Source organism: Vulpes vulpes, chromosome 6 (genome assembly GCF_048418805.1).
Source record: "Vulpes vulpes isolate BD-2025 chromosome 6, VulVul3, whole genome shotgun sequence".
Classification (NCBI taxonomy): Eukaryota; Metazoa; Chordata; class Mammalia; order Carnivora; family Canidae; genus Vulpes; species Vulpes vulpes.
The window spans coordinates 71,687,418-71,710,482 of NC_132785.1; the positions used below are offsets into that span (position 1 = coordinate 71,687,418).

Here is a 23,065-nt window from a genome sequence, read left to right on the forward strand (position 1 = left end):
GAAAAACCCTCAGCCCAGGAGGCTGACTTGCCCAAGCTAACAAAAATTAATCAGTGGCAGATCTTGAATTAGAATCTGGATCCAGCCAGCCGAGCGCCCACCGGAGTGCCCGCCGAGAGCCCACCGAGTACCAGCTGAGCACCCGCCAAGCGCTTACCTGAGTGCCCGCAGAGTGCCCATCTGAGCGCCCACCGATCGCCCACCTGAGTGCCCGCAGAGTACCCATCTGAGTGCCCGCCAAGTGCCTGCCGAGTGCCCGCTGAGTGCCTGCCTGAGCACCCAACGAGCGGCCACGGGTGTGTCCGCCTGAGCGCCTGCCGGGTGCCCATAGAGTGCCCACCTGAGTGCCCGCCGAGTACCCCCCTGAGCATCTGCCAAGTGCCCACCTGAGTGCCCACCGAGCGCCCGCCGAGTGCCCACCGAGCACCGTTCTTGCCTCCCCTCCACCACGGTGCCAGGGCCCTGGGCTCTAGTTGCTCACCCACACCGAAGACCCCGCCCGTCCCCGCAGCCCTGTCCCAGCGCCCCGCCCTCTCTTCCGAAATGACCGTTCTTCATCACAGCGTTTGTCACAGTGCCTTGTGACTCCGGATTGTTTAAAGATTGTACTTATTTATTTGAGGGGGAGAGAGAGAGCGAGCCCGGGCAGGGACAGGGAGGAGGCAGAGGGAGAGGGAGACTCCTGGCTGAGCAGGGAGCCGATGAGGACCCTGAGATCATGACCTGAGCCACCCAGGCGCCCAGACACCTGATTTTTTTTGTTTGTTTCCTCTTTCCTTGTTTTCTGTCAGGACCCTGAGAACGGAGATGATCTTGTTCTTTTCTGTACCGCAGTGTCAACGCGTTAGTGCACTCACAGTGGGCACTCAGTAGAGGTTGAATTGACTTCAGGTGTCCCTCTTGCCAGAGTCCCTCTGGAGGGGCGTTCCCGGGAGTACCCCCAACTCCCAGTCCAACTGTCTTTCCAACATCCTTTACCCGTCTCAATTTCTACCCCCGTACCCCACCCAACTTTAACCCCTGCTTCCCTGAATTTCCCACCAAGGCCTCCCACCAATTAGCTCTTTCCCTTCTATGGGCACGTATTGCACTTCATATGCAGAATTGCAAATGCCATGGGGCGCCTGGGTGGCCCAGTGGTTGAGCATCTGCTTGTGGCTCAGGTTGTGACCCCAGGGTCCGGGGTCCGGGGTCCTGCATTGGGGTCCCCACAGGGAGCCTGCTTCTCCCTCTGCCTGTGTCTCTGCCTCTCTCTGTCTCTCATGAATAAATAAAATCTTAAAAAAAAAAAAAAAGAATCTGGATCCACTGGTGCTAGAATTCAATGCTCTTTCTTCATTGGTACTTCCTTATATTCATACAGAGCATTGCATACAGTAGGTGCTTATGTTTCTGTTGTGGTTGTTTTCTGAGTTCATGGGAAGTGCTTTTCACAGATATGATAATTCTTAATTAGCAGTGATCTCACTCAAAGTCATCCTGAATCAATTGTGAAACCAGGTCTCTATTTCTAGACTCTGAACAGAGTGAACAAAGGGGAGGAATAGAAGTACTTATGAAAACACAAGGATCAGGCAAAGAAGAGGCCCATGTGTGCAGGTGGGCGGAGCAGTACTGCAACATATAGAACATGTAGTTAGTTATTAATCAGCAACAGTATAACTTTTGGTGTAAACATCAAAGAAAAGGATGTATTCTTTCTCTGTCCTCAGAAAAAAAGAGTATGGTAGAAAAAAAAGCAGCATCATTCTTCTGATAAGGGAAGAAATGTAGCCATAGACGTACACACACACACACACACACACACACGTGGTAATGACCATGTAATGAAAAAACTATCACCTGATGTTCAGGGTTATATGTTTTCTAAGGACTTCAAAAGAACCTAACTCCCAGCAGTGTTCTTTATCATTTTGGATTTGAGACTTGCCCTGTTTTTGCCAGTTTTCTCCCCTGAGGTTTTTATTTTGTTTTGTTTTTACTGAGTTTTTAATAAAGTAGCATAAATACTAGGGATGATTAGCGGTTATACCTAGAGCTTTATGATCACTTACCTAAATTCATTCATTGCAATAATATTCTCACCTGCAAGATGCACTGTTGTTATCTGGGTGAGGGAATGAGAGAAAGCATTAGGAATATGATGAGTTGAGCATTAAGACTAAAGAAATGACTACTAGAAACAAAGGTCCAGGAACAATGTTATTTATTGTGGCCATCTTCCGCATTTTGTGGGGTAGAGCTTGGCACTTAGTTTCTTTCCCCCAGGATGGAGCCCAAGGAAGTGGTACATAGAGCAACATAAACAAAATGGAAGTGACTCAGGTGTTTTGACACTCATTAAAGATGGGTGTTACTCTCAAAATGGAAGCCAGGGACCTACTTTTCTATTCCACCACACCTTTTCCTGCTGGTGACCAGGGACAGAGTTATCTGCCCTTCTGACTGATACGTAAAAACACAGGTGAACAGAGACTTGAGCTGACCTACTTTGTAAATACTTTTTATGGTATTAGCAAACTTACAGCAAGCAGGCAGTGGTCAGGTGGCCTCACAGCTATTCTGGTTTAGGCTGAAGGCCAGACTAGGAGCTGACTTTAGTTAGGATGGTACCTCTGAGAAATAAGTGCTAAAGATGCAAATTATTGGACCTTACCCAGACATTCTGAATCAGATTTTTTCTTTTTAAATAAATTTAGAATAGTAGATTTACAGAAAAGCTGTGAAGATAGGACAGGGTTGCCATATACCACACATCCAATTTTCAACTATTATTGTTGTTTTTTAAAGATTTTATTCATTTATTCATGAGACACGGGGGGGGGGGGGGGCGTGGAGACACAGGCAGGGGGAGAAGCAGGCTCCATGCAGGGAGCCCGATGTGGGACTCAATCCCCGGTCTCCAGGATCACACCCTGGGCCGAAGGAAGGTACCAAACCGCTGAGCCACCCAGGGATCCCCAATTTTTTTAAAGATGTATTTATTTATTCATGAGAGCCCAAGAGAACAGTAGAGACATAGGGAGAGGGAGAAGCAGGCTCCTTGCAGGGAGCCTGATGCGGGACTGGATCCCAGGACTCCAGGATCACACCCTAGGTCAAAGGCAGGTGGTAAACCGCTGAGCCACCCAGGGATCCCCCAAGTTCATACTTTTTAAAAATTTCCTTAGGTTTCACCTAATACCCTTTTTCTGTTCCAAGATCCCATCCAGAATGTCACATTACATTTAGTCATGTCTCCTTAGATCCTTCTTGGTTGTTAGTTTTTCAGACTTTACTTGTTTTTGATGACCTTGACATTTTAGGAGAGTACTGGTTAGATGTGTTGTAGAACATCTCTCCATTTGAGCTTGTCTGATGTTTTTCTCATAGTTCGACTAGTGTTAGAAGTTTTGGGGAAGAAGACCACAGAGATAAAGGGCCATTCTCATCACATCATATCAAGGGTATGCACTATCAACATAACTTACTGATATTAATCTTGATCACCTGGCTAATGTAGTGTTTTAAGGTTTCTCTAGTGTAAAAGTTTTTTTCCTCCCTTTTCCTTTGAAAGGAAATCATTATATGCAACCTACACTACAGGATGGGGTGTTAAGTTGCACCTCCTTGAGGGTGTAATATCTACATAACTTATTTGGAATTCTTCAACATAGGAGATTTTCTGTTTTCCATCATTTATCCAGTCATTTATATCAGTGTAGACACATGGACATTTATTTTATACTTTGATATATCTCCATGAGTTTTTTTGTTTTTAGTGCTTCGTTACTTTTTGGCATTTAGTTTTTGGGGTAGGCACTTATTTTTTTCAGCAAGCTTTCCTGATGCTTCCAGGCATACTGCACATAAATAGGTTTTGACGGTGAAGAAACTCCCATGTTTGTGAGATTATGTGAGTCACATGGGCTGTAGTTAAAAATAAGTCTCAGGCCCATCCTCTGGAGATTCTGATGTAGTAGTTCTAGGGTGAGCCCTAAGATGTGGATTTTATAATGGTGTTCGGATGATTCTTATAATCAGATGTGTAAACATGGCCTTTTAATGAAGACTTTGGCATACGGCTTAAATTAGATAGATAGCTACAGTCCATGGTATTGGAAAAATAATGCTTTACACTTGGGGGTTGCAAGTGTGTTCACATGCACTCTGATTTAATTCTCATTATCAAAATATGAAAGAGGAAGAACATTTTGTAGATGAGAAAAGTGAAAACTCAGATGTCTTTCCTAAAATCACACAGTTGGGTATATCACCGTACTCCATGGCCAAGAAGCAGAAAAGCAATACAGAATCTGATGTGTTTGGGAATTGAAATAGCACTATTACATAACTATTAATAGTTATTAATATAACTAGTTACCTCACTAATAGTAAGATAACTAAAAAAAATAGATATAGAGGATCCCTGGGTGGCTCAGCGGTTTAGCGCCTGCCTTTGGCCCAGGGTGCGATCCTGGAGTCCTGGGATGGAGTCCTGCGTCGGGCTCCTGGCAAGGAGCCTGCTTCTCCCTCTGCCTGTGTCTCTACCTCTCTCTCTATGTCTATCATGAATAAATAAATTTAAAAAATCTTAAAAAAAATAGATATAGCCTGTTGATTTTTAAGCAATAAGGAATTATGCTATTATAATAAAATTGATCTACACAAAGTATTATTCCCAGTAACTTTTCATCCCATCAAAATAAACCAAATTCACTTAATATACTGAGGAACTACTATGTGCCTGATCTCTTTGTAAGACTCCATTTAAATTTTTATTCTTCACATTTTAACTTAAATTCTAGTTAACATGTATGGAATACTGATTTCAGGGGTAGAATTTAGTGACTCATCACTTACATATAACACCCAGGGCCCCAAACAGCGGGTGTACTCCTTAATCCCTGTCACTCACTTAGCCCATCCCCTGCCCACCTCCTGTCCAGCAACCCTATTTATCTCTAGTTATGAGTCTCTTAGGTTTTGCTTCTCTCTTTTTTTCCCCTTTGCCCTGTGTTCATCTGTTTTGTTTCTTAAATTCCACATATGAATGAAATGATACAGTATTTGTGTCTTATTTTGCTTAGCCATAATACACTTTAGCTCCATACACCTGACTCCATTTTTAAAACTTGAGAAATAAATCTCTATGAGTTTTCTTGGGTTGCCGTAACAAAATATAACTACAGTAGTTCCCCCATATCTATGGGGGAACTACAGTAGTTCCCCCATATCTATGGGGGATAAGTTCCAAGAATCCTAGTGAATGCCTAAAACTGGGTAGTACTGAATCCTACAGATACTATTGTTTTGCCTATACACACATATTTATGATAAAGTTAATTTATAAATCAGGCACAGCAAGAGATTAACAATAACTAATAATAAAGTAAAACAGTCCTAACAATATACTGTAATAAAAGTTATGTGAATGTGGTTTCTCTCTCAAAATATCTAATTGTACTGAACTCCATCTTCTTATGATGACGTAAATGATAAAACCCTTATGTGATGGAACAAAGTGAGGTGAATGACAAAGGTGTTGTGACACAGTGTCAGGCTACTGTCGATCTTATGGTCAGAAGGATCATCTGTTTCTGGACCATGGTTGACCTGTGTAACTGAAACCTTGGAAGGTGACACTATAGATAAGAAGGGAAACAACAGAAACTTATTCTCTCATAGTTCTGAAGGCTACAGCCCCAAATCAAGATGTTGGCAGAATCATGCTTCCTCCAAAGCCTCGAGGGGAGGATCTTTCCTTGCTTCTTCCAGCTTCTGGTAGGGCCAGGCATTCCTTGGCCTCTATAACTTGTACCTCGCATCTCCATCTTCACATGTCCGTCCATCTTCCTCAGTGTCTTCACATGGCATTCTCTTCTTCTTACAAGGACAATAGTTCAAATGGCTTAAGGGCCACCCTACCTCAATATGACTATTATTAACTATCTTAACTATTTTTTTTAAAGATTTTATTTATTCATGTAAGACGAGAGACAGAGAGAGAGAGAGGCAGAGACACAAGCAGAGAGAGGAGCAGGCTCCAGGCTGGGACTCCAGGATCACACCCTGGGCCGAAGGCAGGCGCTCAACCACTGAGCCACCCAGGCATCCCTATCTTAACTATTTACATCTGCAATGACCCCATTTCCAAATAAGGTCATATTCTGAAGTACTAGGGGTTAGGACTTCAGCATCTTTTTGGTAGACACAGTTTCAACTCATAACAAATCTGTGCCACACAATACACCGTTTTGAAGTGTACTATTCTGTGGTTTTTATTATATTCACTAGGTTGTGGAGGCAGTATCACTAATTCCAGACCATTTTCTTCATTCCAAAAGGATAACCTCATTCACATTAGCACTGCCCCACCTGAACCCTCCCCTAGCCCCTGGGAACACTTATCTACTTTCTGTCTGTACAAATTTGTGTATTCATAGGCATTTCATGTAAAAGGACATTTCACAGAAATGGAATCATAAGATTTATCCACATTGTAACATGTATCAGCACTTCATTCTTTTTATGGGTCAATAACATACATATACATTTTGTTTATACATTTATTTATCAGTTGATGGACACTTGGGTTGTTCCCACTTTTTGGCTATCACCAATAATTCTGCTATAAATATTCATGTACATTTTTGTGTAACTGTTTCAAATTTCTTTTTTTTTTTTTTTCTAAGTAGGCTCCATAATGAGGGATTGAACTTAAGACTCAGATTAAGAACTACACTGAGCCAGCCAGGTGCCCATGCGTGACTGTTTTTAATTTTTTCTTCCCTAGAAATGGAATTGCTAGATCATGTCATAATTATGTTTAACTTTTTGAAAAATGGCCAAACCGTTGTCTGAAACAGCTGTACTAATTCTTACTAGTAATGGATGAAGGTTCAAATTTCTGCATATCCTCTACAGTACCTGTGTATTGTCTTTTTTAAAATAGGCTCCACACCCAGTTTGGAGTCCAATTTGGGGCTTGAACTTAGGACATTGAGATCAAGACCTGAGCTGAGATCCTGAGTTGGACACTTACCCAACTGAGCCACTCAGGTGCCCTTGTTATTTTTTTTTTTTTTGACCATAGCCATCCCAGTGGATATAAGCGGTATCTCATGGTGGCTTTGCATAACTGAAGACGTTGAGCATCTTTTCATGTGTATATTGGCTATTTGTGTATCTTCTTTGAAGAAAGGTGTATTCAAATCCTTTGCCCAATTTTATTTATTTTTTATTTATTTTTATTTTTTTTAAGGTTTTATTTATTTATTCATGATAGACATAGGGGGAGAGAGAGGCAGAAACACAGGCAGAGGGAGAAGCGGGCTCCATGCAGGGAGCCCGATGTGGGACTTGATCCTGGGACTCCAGGATCGCGCCCTGGGCCAAAGGCAGGCACTAAACCGCTGCGCCACCCAAGGATCCCTCTTTGCCCAATTTTATTTTTTTTTAATTTTTTTTTTTATTATTAATTATTTATGATAGTCACAGAGAGAGAGAGAGAGGCAGAGACATAGGCAGAGGGAGAAGCAGGCTCCATGCACCGGGAGCCCGATGTGGGATTCGATCCCGGGTCTCCAGGATCGCGCCCTGGGCCAAAGGCAGGCGCCGAACCGCTGCGCCACCCAGGGATCCCTGCCCAATTTTAAATAGTCTTTTCATTGTTGAGTTCTAAGAGTTCTTTATATATTCTGGGTACTATATATTTGTTCTATATAGGATTTGCAAAACTTTCCCTCCCATTCTGTGGATTATCTTTCACTTTTTTTAAAAAAAGATTTTATTTATTTATTCATGAGAGACACAGAGAGAGCGAGAGGTAGAGACATGCAGGGAGCCCGACATGAGACTCGATCCCAGGACTTCAAGATCACACCCTGGGCTGAAGGCGGCGCTAAACCGCTGAGCCACCCGGGCTGCCCTATCTTTCACTTTTTTTTTTTTTTTTCACTTTCTTGATGGTGTTCTCTGAAGCATAAAAGTTTTTAATTTTGATTAAAAAGTCCAACTTACCTTTTAACTTGTGTTTGCTAGGTGTCATAGCGAAGAAAACCCTGAAAAACAGGCACTTTAAAATGATTACAGGAAAAAATAATTATAGAAGATGATTAGGAAACTAACATTATGAGATATGCTAGGTAGGTTTTCAAGGAAGAGCACAGAAACTCCCAACCTTTCAAAATAGTTACAAACTGTTCTAAATGGTTTAGGCATATGTTTGCTGAGAGACAGGTTCTAAGGTGATTTCTGGAAGTCTCAGTACATGTTAAGAGCATTAATAAGAACAACTAAGGAAACATCTTCATATTGTAATTGTAGACAATTCTACAAAATTTTTGATACATTGATAATTCAGAAGGATCACATTATTAGTGAAAAGAAAAAGCATCTGCAATGAAAAATGTAGCAAATGGCAGAGTACTCTGAAGAACACAATGGACCAGAGAATAGAAAGTGCATTGTCTAGCCACTTCTCATCCGATACTGACTTACAATAGGTCTGTTGACTGCAGAAACAAAACCATTTCCATAACTTAGAAAATCTACTTTTAAGACAGTTTTATGTTTAAGTAGTGGCCTAGAAGATGTGTTTCTAGTAACTGCCTGATACAAGGGAGGAAAGATATGGGAAGACCAATCACCCTGGCAATTCAGGGAGTCATGAGCACTCCTCCTCCAGCATTTAACTATAAAATACAAGCCCCCCTCCCTCAAAATAAAATAATAAAATAAAATTTTAAAAAAATAAAAAATAGGGGATCCCTGGGTGGCGCAGCGGTTTGGCGCCTGCATTTGGCCCAGGGCGGGATCCTGGAGACCCGGGATCGAGTCCCACGTCGGGCTCCTGGTGCATGGAGCCTGCTTCTCTCTCTGCCTCTCTCTCTCTGCCTCTCTCTCTCTCTGTGACTATCATAAATAAATAAAAACTAAAAATTATAAAAAAATAATAAATAATAAGATAAAATATAAATAAAATATAAAATAATAAAATAAAATAATAAAAAAATACCCAGAGCTTTTTTTTTTTTAACTTTTATTTATTTATTCATGAGAGACACACAGAGAGAGGCAGAGACATAGGCAGAGGGTAAAGCAGGCACCATTCAGGGAACCTGATGTGGGACAAGATCCCGGGATCACACCCTGAACCAAAGGCAGATGCTCAACCGCTGAGCCACCCAGGCGTCCCTCAAAGCTTTCTTAAGATCAGAAACAAGTAACCAACAGAAATACTGGGGTTTATAGGCCTCTTTATTTATTATTATTTTTTAAAGATTTTATTTATTTATTCATGAGAGACACAGTGAGAGAGAGGCAGAGACACAGGCAGAGGGAGAAGCAGGCTCCATGCAGGGAGCCTGATGTGGGACTCGATCCTGGGACTCCAGGATCACGCCCTGAGCCAAAGGCAGGCGCTAAACTGCTGAGCCACCCAGGGATCCCCCCAAAATATAGACTTTTTAAAAAAGTAAGGTTTTTTGTAATGCATTGATGAAGTTTTGGAATATAGGTGAGGTTTGGTGGGGTGAGGTCTGAAGCCGACGACCAAGAAGGAATTCTTGAGACATCTTTGGTGCAAAATAGTGGTTTTATTAAAGCACAGGAACAGGACCCTGTAAGGGAGGAAGCAGGAAGAGCTGCTGCCCTGGACCTGTGAGGGGTGGCTGATTATTATACCTGGGGAGTTGGGAGGGGTTTGAGGATAGTAGTATACGAAGAAATTTTGGAAGCAAGGACCTTGCTTCCATCCTTCCAGGACCTTCAGGGGGCTATAGTTGGGAAAAGGTCACTTGTTACCGTCTAATAAAACCTGAGTCATGAGACCTTTCAGATATGTATCAGTGGGTCATGTGCTTGGAGGATGATTGCCAACACGTATCTTGGGGGTTTAGAGATAAAGGAGATTTCTAAAGGAATTTTTATATGTTAAAGTAGACTTACAGGCTCCTGGGGGTCAGGCTAAGATTACCTTCAGCCCTTAGCAAAGTATGAACATCGAGGCAGTTGAGTCTAGAGGAATGTCACTCTCTCTGTTGCAAGAACTTGTTAACGTGCTTCCCCAGGCTTGTGCCGTGTCCTCTGCTAGCCCTGTGTTCCCCCATCATTGTCAATATGTGAATGTATATGAAGAATGGCTAGCTCCTATGAATATAGAGAACCTGGGATTGTATTGTATTTGTACTGGATATAATCAAAACAACACAAAATTTCCCTTTCCCTCAAAGCTAAAAGCACAGGCAGGCATCAGTTAAACAGACTGTCAGAAAAGAACAGAAAACAGCAAAGTCAATACAGACACAATTAATTGGTGGATCACTGTCAGACAGCAGGGAGTTGGGAGAATTGTATTTCTATCAAACATGGAGGTAAAATGCTCCTGATAAATTGAGGCATTAGAAGGGTTAAGAAATTATTTGTACAGAGGAAATTATATTCAATTGGAGAAAATCCAAGATATGTAATTACCTTGGCCCTAAAGTTATGATAAAAAGACAAAAAGGGATTTCTTAAGCTATAGCAAAGATAGAATTCTCTTCAAAATTATTGTTACAAAGAACAGGATTTGTATTTATTCCCTCAAGTAAGTACTACTATTATCTAAGCCTGTATCTTAGTATATTATACGGACTTCCATTAAGTCCATCTTGGAAGCCTTGGTCTTCTCTGGTCTTCCCATAACATTATGCTTGAATCTTTATTTTTTATTTATTATTTTTTTTAAAAAAGATTTTATTTATTTATTCATGAGAGACCGAGAGAGAGAGAGAGAGAGAGAGAGAGAGAGAGAAAGGCAGAGGGAGAAACAGGCTCCCTGCAGGGAGCCCGATGTGGAACTCTCTCCCTCACACCCTGGGCCGAAGGCGGTGCTAAACCGCTGAGCCACCCGGGCTGCCCGTATCTTTATTTTTTTAAAGTACTCTTTTACAGGTCTTACTGTATTTATTTAAGTACCTTAATGTTCCCTTTAAGTTTGATGTAAAAGTCTGTTTTATAGAAATAATATTTTGCTGCAATGCTCTATTAATAGAAATCTGTTATATCCAGTATTATTTTTTAGGTCTTTCCATAATAAGCTTTTAAGCAATGGGTTAAATAAAATGGGACTCAACTAGAAAATCTGGCTCCATCTTTTTTCCCTTAGAAAAACAAAAGCTCAAGACAGATATACTATGTTTCAGCCAAGTTATTATTATTTTTTAAGATTTTGTTCATTTATTCATGAGAAAGGCAGAGACACAGGCAGAGGGAGAAGTAGGCTCCCCGGGGGGAGCCTGTACCCAGCACTCGATCCAGGACCCCAGTACCACGCCCTGAGCCGAAGGCAGACGGCTCAACTGCTGGGCTACCTAGGCGTCCCTCAGCCAAGTTACTAAGCAAGCTGCTTAAAATGCAACAGCGTTATCATAACTAGAAGCTCTTTAAAATAAAAACAGATATAATTTTTGATGTACTTTTCAGATTAAACTATTCACCTATAAGCAAATCGAAACTTATATCAGTATCTATTCATATAGTCTGTTCTCATACAAACTGTGGAGGACACACACACACAAAAACGAACCAAAAAACTCTTTCCTAATGATCAGAAAGCTTCTGGTGGCAATTTGGAGAAATACAACTGAAAACATTTTAGACAAGGAACAAGGCTCCTGAGGGAACGTGAACACTGGAAAAAGAAAAGAGCTACCCCTTGATGAAATCAGGACTGCCAGAGTACTTGTTTTGTCTCTAGCATGGACCCTGGATCTGAAAGACAGGTTCAAATCACAGCTGTTAAGTCTTACTTTCCTTATCATTAGGGATGTATTTATTAGGGGCACCTGGGTGGCTCAGTTGGTTAAGCATCTGCCTTTGGCTCAGGTCATGGTCCTAGAGTCCTGGGATCAAGCTCCACATGGGGCTCCCTGTTCAGCACAGAGCCTACTTCTCCCTCTTCCTGCCATTCCCCCTGCTTGTGCTCATTCTCCCCATCTCTGTCAAGTAAATAAAATATTTAAAAAGGAATACATTTACTAATTCAGTGTTGTTTTAAACAAAGTGATACATTAAAAAAAAAAAAAAAAAAAGGCCATAGGATGGAGCCTAGCTCAAAGTTCTTAATTCTGTGACATTGGACATATTTTTTCATAACTACTGACATTCATATAACACCTTTAACTGAAACAATTCAGGAAACTGTATCACTAAATCATGAGAAGAAGTCTAATGTTTAAGGATGAACTAAATGAAACAAATGGACAAAAGAACTAAAAAATCAAAGTAGTAAGTTGTATCGTAAGAACAGCTCAGTCTAGCATTTGTCTTGAAAAAGTAGATTTCTGAGCTCACATCCATCCTGTATTAGTTTCAATAGTAATGAGGTATCTAGTTGATGCCACAAAGGCAGTTACAAGAAAAAATTCCTCCCTTGAGAAGGTGGTCTAAAAGGGAGATAATAAAATGAAATGTGATGTACCATGCATAGAAGAACATGTAAAGTACTCCAGGGACACAGGTGAGGAAGCAGTTAAATGTGCTTGGTGTAAAAGGGTAAGAAGTGTTAAGGAGAATTAACAAGGGGAAGTGATATTTAAACCAAGCCTACAAGGAATGGGAGTCAGCCAGACACAATAGAGAGAAGGGCATTCAGGTGAAGGAAATAGTAAGAAATGTATACTCAGATTAGTAGAGACAATTAGGAAGACAGAGAATCCAAAACACTGCAAAGAATGCTCCAATGAAAAGGCTCCTCTGAGAAAAATGCCAAGTTACAGAAAAGAGATATTATTTGCTCCATGGAATTGATTTTCTGGAGTCTGTGAGACTAACCAGCCATCTTTTGTGGGCAAAATAATCTCAAATACAAGAATGATAAAGAAAATTAGCTTTATTTATGTAAATTAAAAAGATTGTAGTGTTAGGTTTTTGTCAAGTGTTTTCATTCTGAACAATTTACAAGAGTATTTATATACAAACATAATAAAATAGAGTACATCACATTGTTCCGGCTTGACTCAAAGTGTTTTCTCAATTCTGACCATGTCCCTATCACTCCAGTTTTTAATTTTTAACAGGGAAATGCTATGATGTGACATAGTGCTTGATTCCTACATATAACACTGAAGTAGAAGGAGAGTCAGTGATTACCAACAGTTAAAAAATATTTTTTCAACCAATATGACTCTATCATTAGATTTTTCCTATATTAAAATATGTTTCATGATAAAAAAAGTACTTGCATTCTGTCAATGATCTAAATTTGTTGTTTTATATAAACCTATAGTTGACCTAAGTGTAGATACTAATCTATATTAAACTTATTAATATGAATGTCTGTTATAAATGAAAATAAAATTGTCAAGAACAGAGATAACAGAAAATCCATTTGAGAAATTGAAGTGGAGATGCCCTATTCTATTTAAAATAAGTAAAATTTCCATTTTGCGAACCCAATACAAATCAAACCAAAAGGTGGTTAAAAAGCCATGATATTTATAGACACCAGATCTTAAGTCACACTGTAGGGCTATAATTAATTAACTTGTACTACTATATAGTGGATATTTTCTAAATACCTTTCCAATCATTTATGTTGTTTGAGAAATCCAAGAACGTTTAATATAATTACTGAATAAGGCAGAATTTTAGCAACTGGGATACAATATAAATGCAGATAATTTATACTAGAGTCAAATCTATATTTACTAAAGTATTAGGATACCATGTGTGTATGGACTGTCAGAAGAAATCCATTTCATTTCTAAAGCAGTGGATTGTTTAGTATGTTCAATTCTTTAGCACTTTCTTGAAATTCCTGGCAAGAGCTTTGTGGTTTTATTAAATTGAAAAAAAATTCACAAAAAATGTTAGGTTTGATATTACTTCAAAAAGTCACAGCTATTGAAGACAATCAACCAGACCTTCAAGTGCACTTGTGTCTAAAATGTCACTTTGTCCCCTAAGAAAAGGAAATGATCAAGTATTTTAAGATGCTTACAATTAAAAAAAATAATCAGAGGAAGTTGGTCTTTAATTGGATGCTTGTATTCTTTCCAGGGTTCTTAGTATGTTTAGATGTTGGTATCTTGATTTTTACACTTTCCTGATTGCCCTTGATAGCAGCCTCAAGGCGGGCTTTCAGGGCTGGAGAAGAAGCCATTACATTTTTAAAAACTGATGAATACTGAGGCCCAATCTGCATGAGATTTTGCAAAGCGAAGTCATGTAAATTTTTCATTACAGAAGTTGCAGATCCCAGATCATTATCATCCAAAAGGAAGGAAATGAGGATGGGCAGAAGACAGGCCACCAGCTGAGAACCTGGCAAGTAAATAAATGATGTAAGTCCTGGGTTAAAGGGTGCAGATATTTATTACATAAAGTTGAAAACTCACTTATCTGTACACATTTTTTCCTACTGAAGGGGAAAAAGGATCCTTCTAATTTCTCCTCTCAAATTAATACTACATAATATCAATACTTGGAATTAACACCTGCCTTTCAATGAATGCAGAAATATACTGCTGAGTGACCAACTGAATGTTTTACATTTAGAATAACATTAAATTTCTGATCTGGGACAGATTCTTATTTTAGTATGAATTTAATGCTGACACTTACGGTGTTGTTCTTCGGCAATGGCCACCAGTGCTTGCAAGACCTTTATGCCTTCTTGAAAGATCTGAAGTTCAGCAGTGTCTTCAGGCTTTCTCTTGTCTATTTCCTGTAGCTTTTCCACAATAGAGGATACTAAAGAGTATATGTATGGGTAAGAAACAGCTGGATTTGGATACTGAAAAATGGAAAGTAGTAGCTGATAGGTCTTGATTTGTACCTAATCAGAAAAGAGACAAAATAGTATAAACTGTAAACATAAATTTATATTAACATGCAGATTGCAATCTAAATTTTAAAAAAAGGAAATAAAAATTGTGAACTGAAACATTTTTCTTGAGAAAAGTCTCTTAAAAAGGCATTTTAATTTATCTCTAATTTTGGAAGTTCAAGTACTAACAGGTGTTAAGAGGGACAACAGCCCCCCAAAAATGGAGTCACCTGGGCAAAGCCCATGTTACCAAACCAAGATTCAATACCTGACTTAATTACAGTTTCAACCTCTCCCAAGACTGGAATCTTAAACCAGTCAATCTGGAATTACCTGGTCAGCACTATGAGGTAATCTGCCTGATAGACCCCTGCTAGCCCCCTAAGGGATGCAGCTTTGGCTAAAACAATCCACTCTTTGCTAGTAACTTCCTCGTCCCTCGTTCTGTCTATAAATTTTTCTATTTGGTATGTTGGTTGCTGCCCAATTTGTGAATCACTGAATGAAGCCAATAAAATCTTTAAAATTTACTCAGTTGAATTCTGTTCCTTGACAGATTTGGTGATAGTGATGGGATCCAAAGGAAACCTCTGAAGGCTTTGGTGTGGGGGGGTGTGGTGGGGGAAGGAGAAACACAGATGTGGACTGCTGGTTCCATCTGCAGTTCTCCATTTGTATGGAATCCCAGTCTGCAGTCCCCATTTGTTGGGGTCTGCTGGTTCAGTTTTTTCCCCAGACCCCGCTTCCACATTGAGAAATGCTGGTGTTGCACACAAGGCCTCTACAGGCCAGTCTGCAGTAACATCTCTTTGGTCGTTTCTGGTATTTTGATGTGCACACGAAATAAGACTGCTGTATAGGGCAAACTGGTCACAGAATGGGTTAGAATAACACAGGTTACCCACCAACCTCAAGAAAATTTCTGTGCAACAAAGTACAATTTAAAACACCATACAATCCCCACAAAGCAACACATCCCTCTTAGGTATTAGTTTGGCTCTGAGAGACCCAAAGATTTAAAGAAATGGGATCCTTAAATTCCAAAAAGTTGAACAACCCACCTTTTGCCATACCTGCTTATTTTATGTCTAAAGATTATGGTCTTTCTACTATAAAGACCTTTAAGAATGGCAAAATCTTACTAAAGGCAACAGCCATTATGGAGAAAGTGCCAATTAGACAAGGTCATTTAAGAAGTGTACTTAAAAGCAAGAGTTTCCAAATCAAAGAGAATGGGATACTTATTTTAATTGTTATGCAGAAGTTTCCAAAAGGCTTTAAGATTCCAAAATAGCTCCACTGAAAGTTTCTTGCAAAAAGCAAATAAAAAATTAGACACAAAAGGTATCTAAAACACCTCCAGGGATCCCTGGGTGGCGCAGCGGTTTAGCACCTGCCTTTGGCCCAGGGTGCGATCCTGGAGACCCGGGATCGAATCCCACATCGGGCTCCTGGTGCATGGAACCTGCTTCTCGGCCTGCTTCTCCATCTGCCTGTGTCTCTGCCCCCCCCCCCCTCTCTCTCTGTGACTATCATAAAAAATAAATAAATAAATAAATAAATAAATAAATAAATAAATAAATAAATAAATAATAATAAAAAAAAACAACACCTCCTGCACTGCAGCCTTCTAGGCCCATCATCAAAATGTGGCCCAGAAACTGGTGTCTCATTTCTTTTAAGATTTTATTTATTTGACAGATATAGAGAGAGCCAGAGCACAAGCGGTGGGGGGGAGGAGGGGACAGGAAATGGCAGAGGGAGAGGGAGAAGCAGACTCCCTGCTGAGCAGGGAGCCCAATGTGGGGCTTGATCCCAGATCCTAAGATCACGACCTGAGCTGAAGGCAGATGCTTAACTGGTTGGGCCACTCAGGTGCCCTGTGATGTCTCATTTCTAATTAACTGGGATATTGGAAAAAAGACTGTTCTCAAAGGTTTTGTGTAAATCCTTCAACCCCAATTCAAATGCCTCCATATCTATCTTGGAAGGAAGGCTTCTGGTCCCTCCCAGAGCTGAAGAGGTTCTGAGGAATTTCTGGTACACTACTATTATTCTTTAAACAGACAAGGGAAACTAAAATTAAAACTAATGGAAAACCTCACCAAATTCTGGTAGATACTGGAGCTACACTCTGTGTAAATCCCACTCGGGACTGCACATGGCATCCCAGGGAAACTGGTAGAAGCCAGCTAAGGATGACAATCCTTACCAGAGTCCACCTCCCAGATCGGTCTATAGTAACTAGTAGATTAAGGGAAATAAAACATCTTTTTCATCCTCTTTGAGGATGCCTCTTGAGTTCAAGGGGTTGGCTGGTCAGTATGGCCAGGAATATTTACTATTTGTCCTGGCTAAAACCTGACACAGAAGAGGTTCAAAATAACCTTTCTTTTTTTAAGGTAAATTTATGGTCAAAAGTTGGGGGGCAGGGCAGCCCCGGTGGCCCGGCGGTTTAGTGCCGCTTTCTGCCCAGGGGCATGATCCTGGAGACTGGGGATCAAGTCCCACGTTGGGCTCCCTGCACAGAGCCTGCTTCTCCCTCTGTCTGTGTCTCTGCCTCTCTCTCTGTGTCTGTCATAAATAAATAAAAAATCTTAAAAAAAAAAAAAAAGTTGGGGGCAGCCCAGGTGGCTCAGCAGGGGCAGCCCAGGTGGCTACCGCCACCTTCAGCCCAGGGTGTGATCCTGGAGACCTGGGATGGAGTCCCACGTCAGGCTCCCTGCACGGAGCCTGCTTCTCCCTCTGCCTGTGTCTCTGCCTCTGTCTCTCAAAATAAATAAATAAAATCTTAAAAAAAAAATTGGCCAAACTAGAAGCAGATTTTCAGAGCCTGATGGGAACTTTTTTTTTCTTCCTTAAACTAAAATGAAACTCTGTACTCACTAAAATACTCTAAGACACACAATTCTAAATCGAAAACCATAGCAATCTCTTGATTTCCATCTTAGTTGATGATCTCCTATATATAAAGAAGCAAACTGAAGATAATGTAGTTGTATAGGTGGATCAACCTATGAAGTCTTTTAAGGTGCAAATCAATTATTTGAGGAGTTCAAAGCAATTGTCCTTATTTTACAAGTTTTTGCAAAAACAGAAATGAGGTTCCAGAAACAATTTAAAATCCATCTATCCTTTTCACCAATCCCAAAACGTACCCTTTTTATCTCGAAATGCTTATTAAGTATTGTTAAAAATTCAGGTCAAAGGGAACAAAAGTCCTTTCTGGAGGATCTTGCATTCTCTTTCCTGTACCTTTGAGATATAAATGATTTACCAGGCATTCTCTGGGAACTCTTATCTAGACCATTCCTGATTCCTAAAACTGAAGGGGAAAAAAAGGGAGAAGAGGCCTTTTTTTTCTGTTTTTAAAATGAGAGGGGTGCTTGGGTGGCTCAGCAGATTAAGAATCCAACTTGATCTCAGCTCAGGTCTTCATCTCAGGGTTGTGAATTCAAGTCTCAAATAAATAAGGGGCACCTTGGGCTCCATGCTGGGAGTGGAACCTACTTAAAAAACAAAAAACAAAACTACTATATAATGGAATATTATTCAGCCATAAAAAAGAATGAAATCTTGCCATTTGACAGGGTAGAAGAGCTAGAGTATTATGCTGGGCAAAATAAGTTAGAGAGAGACAATACCATATGATTTCACTCATATGTAGAATTTAAGAAACAAAACAAGCAAAGGGGGAAAAAAACAGGGAGGGAAATCAAGGAACAGGCTCCTAACTATAGAGAACAAACTGATGGTTACCAGAGGGGAGGTGGATGGGAGAGTGGGAGAGTGGGTGAAATAGATGAACCTGACTAAAGAATACACTCTTCATGATGAGCACTGAGCAGTGTATAGAATTGCTGAGTATACTGTACACCTGAAGCTAATATAACACCGTATGTTAACTGGAATTTAAATAAAAACTTAAAAGACAAATCTTAAATGTCTTCTCCACAAATGTTAGTAAAGAAAACTTTAGCCAGCTGAGCAGGTAACCTTATCTCAGCTGGCAGAAACACAATTTGGGTCCAACTGCTCTTTAATCAACTGGTAAGTTTTGCATATCATACCTATGTTATGGCTCAAATTTAAAATAAAAGCTCTTTGCTTGAGAACATCTAAGGAGTGACCAGGGAGGGCCGTCTAAAATGTCATGAATGTTTTCCAACATCACTGATTCCAAACACCTTGATGCCAAAGACGCTTGGCTCTAAGGCATAATTAACTTAAGGAAGATACCTAATCATTCAACCCTTGTTTGATCAATTCCTGGATGTGTGAGAGGACACATACAACAGACTGCCTACCATCCTCAATAAAACTCCTGATCCCCTTGCAAGGACGAGACTCATGCTCCATTTCCTTTCTGAGTCTCCCAGATGATTTGGGTATCTGCTCTATGTCTTCAATAAACACTGCTCATTCTTCCTTTTGGCTTGTGTTTGATTTCCATCCCGTGCAAGGCCAAAGACCTTCTTAGGGTGGGTCCTGCAGGATCCCTCTGGGTCCTCAAACCTGGCCTGCCTACATCTGTATGTCTACTTAAAAATCGTTTCTAAAAATATTTTTAGGAACTTGGAACTTTAAAATTATACTGAGGTAAGTTGAAAGATGGATATTCAATGAATATCTGGATCATTTCCAAATAAAATAAAAAACTGAAACATTAATTACTGAACATAGGTTTATCTGTTTTTGGTTTATTACCAAGAAATTTAGTAAACATATATGGTTCCCCACCAAATATTTACTGAGGAAGAGTATATTTTTGGAAATTATAAAATGTATTCATAAATTTGTCAATCTCAAGAATGATAGTGTAATAGCTCACAGTTGTTCACTTAGTTTTCCATTAGCAATTAAAAGTTTCTGGGGCACCTGGCTGGCAGAGTCAGTTGAGGGCCCAACTCTTGGTTTCAGCTCAGGTCATGATCTCAGGGTCATGGGATTGAGCCCTGAGTGAGGCTTCGCACTTGATGTAGAGTCTGCTTGAGACTATCTCTCCCTCTATCACCCCACCACACCGCATGTATTTTTTCTCTCTCTCTGTCTCAAATAAATAAGGGGCACCTGGTTGGCTCAGTCAGTTAAGTGTCTGACTTTGGCTTAGACCCTAATCCAGGGTCCTGGGATTGGGCCCTGTTGGGGGCTCCTTGCTCTGTGGGGAATCTGCCCACTTACCCTCTGCCCTCCTCCCCTTTTCCTGCGGTCTCTCAAATAAATAAGTGAAATCTTAAAAATCAATAAATCTTTTTAAAAAAGAAATTAAAACTAAAAAGATTTTATTCATTTATTTGAAAGAGAACAAGCACGTGTGCACGTGCACAAGTGAGGAGATGGGCAGAGGGAAAAGCAGATTCTGTTGAGCAGGGAGACAGATGCAGGGCTCTATCCCAGGACTCTGAGATCGTGACTTGAGCTGAAGCTAGCTGCTTAACCAACTGAGCCACCCATGCAGCATAAAAATTAAGGTTTCTAAGAGTTAAAAAGTTTTTCATGTACGTAAACTACTGGAAGTATTTGTCAGCAGCCCCTCTAGCTCAACTATAGGCTCCAACAGTTAAGACCAGAAATAGACAAGATTGCTTAACTCCTGCTCTAACTGAAACCCATTGTTCTTATTTCTTATCGTACTTTCTTGAGGCACTGATGGAAGATGTTTTGCAATGACCTGAATATTCCAACTACCAGGCCAGAAAAGCCCCAATAGCAACGAAGACCACATCCCATGCCTTTCCCTCCCATGATGCCTGGCAACGAAGACCACATCCCATGCCTTTCCCTCCCATGATCACTTGCTGCACACATACCAATCCCCTCCCATGATCAGTGCTGCCTGCTTTTACATGTATCCCTCAAACCTCTCCCTATAAAACTCTAGGTGTCCATTTTGTTGGCAGAGAGGTCAGCTGTAGCTTGAGCTACCTTGCCTGGAAGCTGGTGCCCAATATAAAGCTCTCCCTTTCTCTTTTCCAAACCCTTGTCTTTTGAGTGATTAGCTTCTCTTGCAGTTAGTTTACCTGTGTTTGGTAACAGTGTTGACAAACTCAGCCAGGAGCTATGCTTTTGCTTTGTCCAGTTCTCTTGGGATTCCCAGGAATGGAGCAGTTGGCCTAAGCAGCATGCCAGGGCTTAACCATTTGTTTCTTGAGTTAGTGAGTGTAATCCATTGATGGATAACAGAATCATCTTTGTATCCTAGTAAAGTAGGATGTGTGTTTCAGTAAAAGAGAGAATGAGAACTGCAGATGCAATTTTGTTGAGGGAAAAGAAAGTATTTTTTTCCTCAAGTGGTTAAACCGTTGTAGCTTGAGCTACCTGGTTATTTCAGGTATGGGAAAGAGGAAAAACAGGACAAAATCCGAAAGTACAAAAGAAAGTTATAGAAGGTTTGTGGAAAGGGATTTTGCTAAAGGAATTTTATGCATGGTCAAGCTGCCTAAGATTAGAATAAATCTGTTTTAAAAAATGAGCCTTAATATAAAAAAATACACTGGTACAAACTTAGATTTTGACTTTCTCTGTTAAAATGACAAAGTTTTCTTGATTATTGGTCTGCTCTTGTTAAGAGATTATAAAAGGTTTTTCTCTGCCTTTTAAAATAATCTGCCTAGAAAATAAAGATTCTATATTTTATCAAAATAATTTCCTGTTTCATGTTGTTGTCTTTATCAAGTCTTTGATTACTCAGGAAAACTGAATCTTCTCTATAAAAAGAACTAAGTTGGGGATCCCTGGGTGGCTCAGCGGTTTGGCGCCTGCCTTTGGCCCAGGGCGCGATCCTGGAGACCCGGGATCGAATCCCACATTGGGCTCCCGGTGCATGGAGCCTGTTTTTCCCTCTGCCTGTGTCTCTGCCTCTCTCTCTCTCTCTCTGTGTGACTATGATAAATAAATAAATAAATAAATAAATAAATAAATAAATAAATAAATATAAAAAAAATAAAATAAAAAGAACTAAGTTTTGTCTGTTTGTTCTTTAAACTATGTAACTTGCTGTATTGCCCATGAAATTTTTAACTGTCCTTCTGATTAAATTGATAATGAAGTATTGTTTCATAGTGATCTATAATCCTACTATATGATGAAATGTTTGACAACCTTTTGATACTGACAAATTCCCCCAAATCTAATTCTAAGTTAAATCTTTCTTTTCTTTTTTCTTTTTTTTTTTTTAAGGTTTTATTCATTTGACAGAGAGAACAAATTAGCACAAGCATGGGGAGCTGCAGCAGGAGAGGGAGAAGCAGGCTCCCCACAGAGCGGGGAGCTAGACGTTTGGCTAGGGTTTGGCCTCAGGACCACCACCCTGAGCTGAAGGTAGATGTCCAGCTGACTGAGCCACCCAGGTGTCCCTAAATGAAATCTTTCTGACCCAGAACCAACTTTGGGATTTTTCATATGGCTCCTGGAAAATCACAAAAGAATTATTTTTGCTTCTTATAAAACCAGAGCTGTTAAACTAACTAGGCTTATTTGATATTAAATTATGTGGGAAGAATTCTCAAAAGGAAGTAATACTAAGCTGCCTTTATATTGTATTTCTATAAGTATAGGTTATAAATGTTACAGAAATATGTGAAATTCCTGGAAATCTGACATGTCCTTGTTTAATGTTATTAGTGATAATTCTTATTATTACCTTAAAATACGTGTGTCAACCAAATTTTCATGTTAGTTCCATTATAATGAACTCTCCTCAGAGCTTTAACCATGGACATTTTTAAATCTTCTGTCATGTACAGTCATATTTTACTCTGATTCTTTTGCAAAAGTGAGACTCATGGAAAAGACCCTATAAAATTATTTTTGTATATTGATTCCTGCAGCAGGGTCTTCCTTTGATTTAACAGATTTTAAATGGCTTGGGTCTTGGAGGCTGTGGCTGCAAAGTGCACTCCAGACATTAGAAATTATCCTGCTTATGCTAACCATAATAATCATCTCCATGGTGTCCTGTTCTCCTCAAATGTTTTAAATGCATGTTTGTAGCTACTAACCACCATGCACATGCAAACGACCTGCAAAAGACTGGAACGTCAGAACGGAACAAAAAGAATGACCAATTAAAAAAATGTGAACCTTAAAGTAACTTATGAATACCATACAGAAGATCAGCAAAAACTGCAAGAACTTCAGTGGTAGCTGGAAGGGGCACTAATGTTTTCAACTTTGACCAGAAAAGGTGAGAGTATGATCAAAAGGGGGGAGATGGTTAAAAAAAGAGACAGCAGGCCAAATGGAGTTACCTGTGCTAAAGCCCATGTGACC

The 23,065-nt window shown here is 40.0% G+C and overlaps 1 protein-coding gene and 1 long non-coding RNA gene across 35 annotated transcripts in view; one reads left to right on the forward strand and one right to left on the reverse strand.

Annotated features, from left to right (window-relative positions):
• The window catches only part of LOC112926595 (uncharacterized), a 92,613-nt gene that overhangs the window by 42,816 nt on the left and 26,732 nt on the right, over positions 1-23,065 (forward strand). The window contains exon 2 of the long non-coding RNA XR_012002126.1: positions 14,212-14,309. This is a non-coding gene — a long non-coding RNA (uncharacterized lncRNA). The remainder of the gene's footprint in view (positions 1-14,211; positions 14,310-23,065) is intronic.
• The window catches only part of HEATR5A (HEAT repeat containing 5A), a 111,664-nt gene continuing 101,437 nt past the window's right edge, over positions 12,839-23,065 (reverse strand). For all 34 annotated transcript variants that reach the window (XM_026007670.2, XM_072761335.1, XM_072761326.1 and 31 more), the window contains 2 exons: positions 14,590-14,803; positions 12,839-14,289 (listed from right to left, as the gene is read on the reverse strand). In XM_026007670.2, coding sequence (XP_025863455.1) covers positions 13,982-14,289; positions 14,590-14,803 — 522 coding nt within the window. In that variant the 3' untranslated portion in view covers positions 12,839-13,981. The remainder of the gene's footprint in view (positions 14,290-14,589; positions 14,804-23,065) is intronic.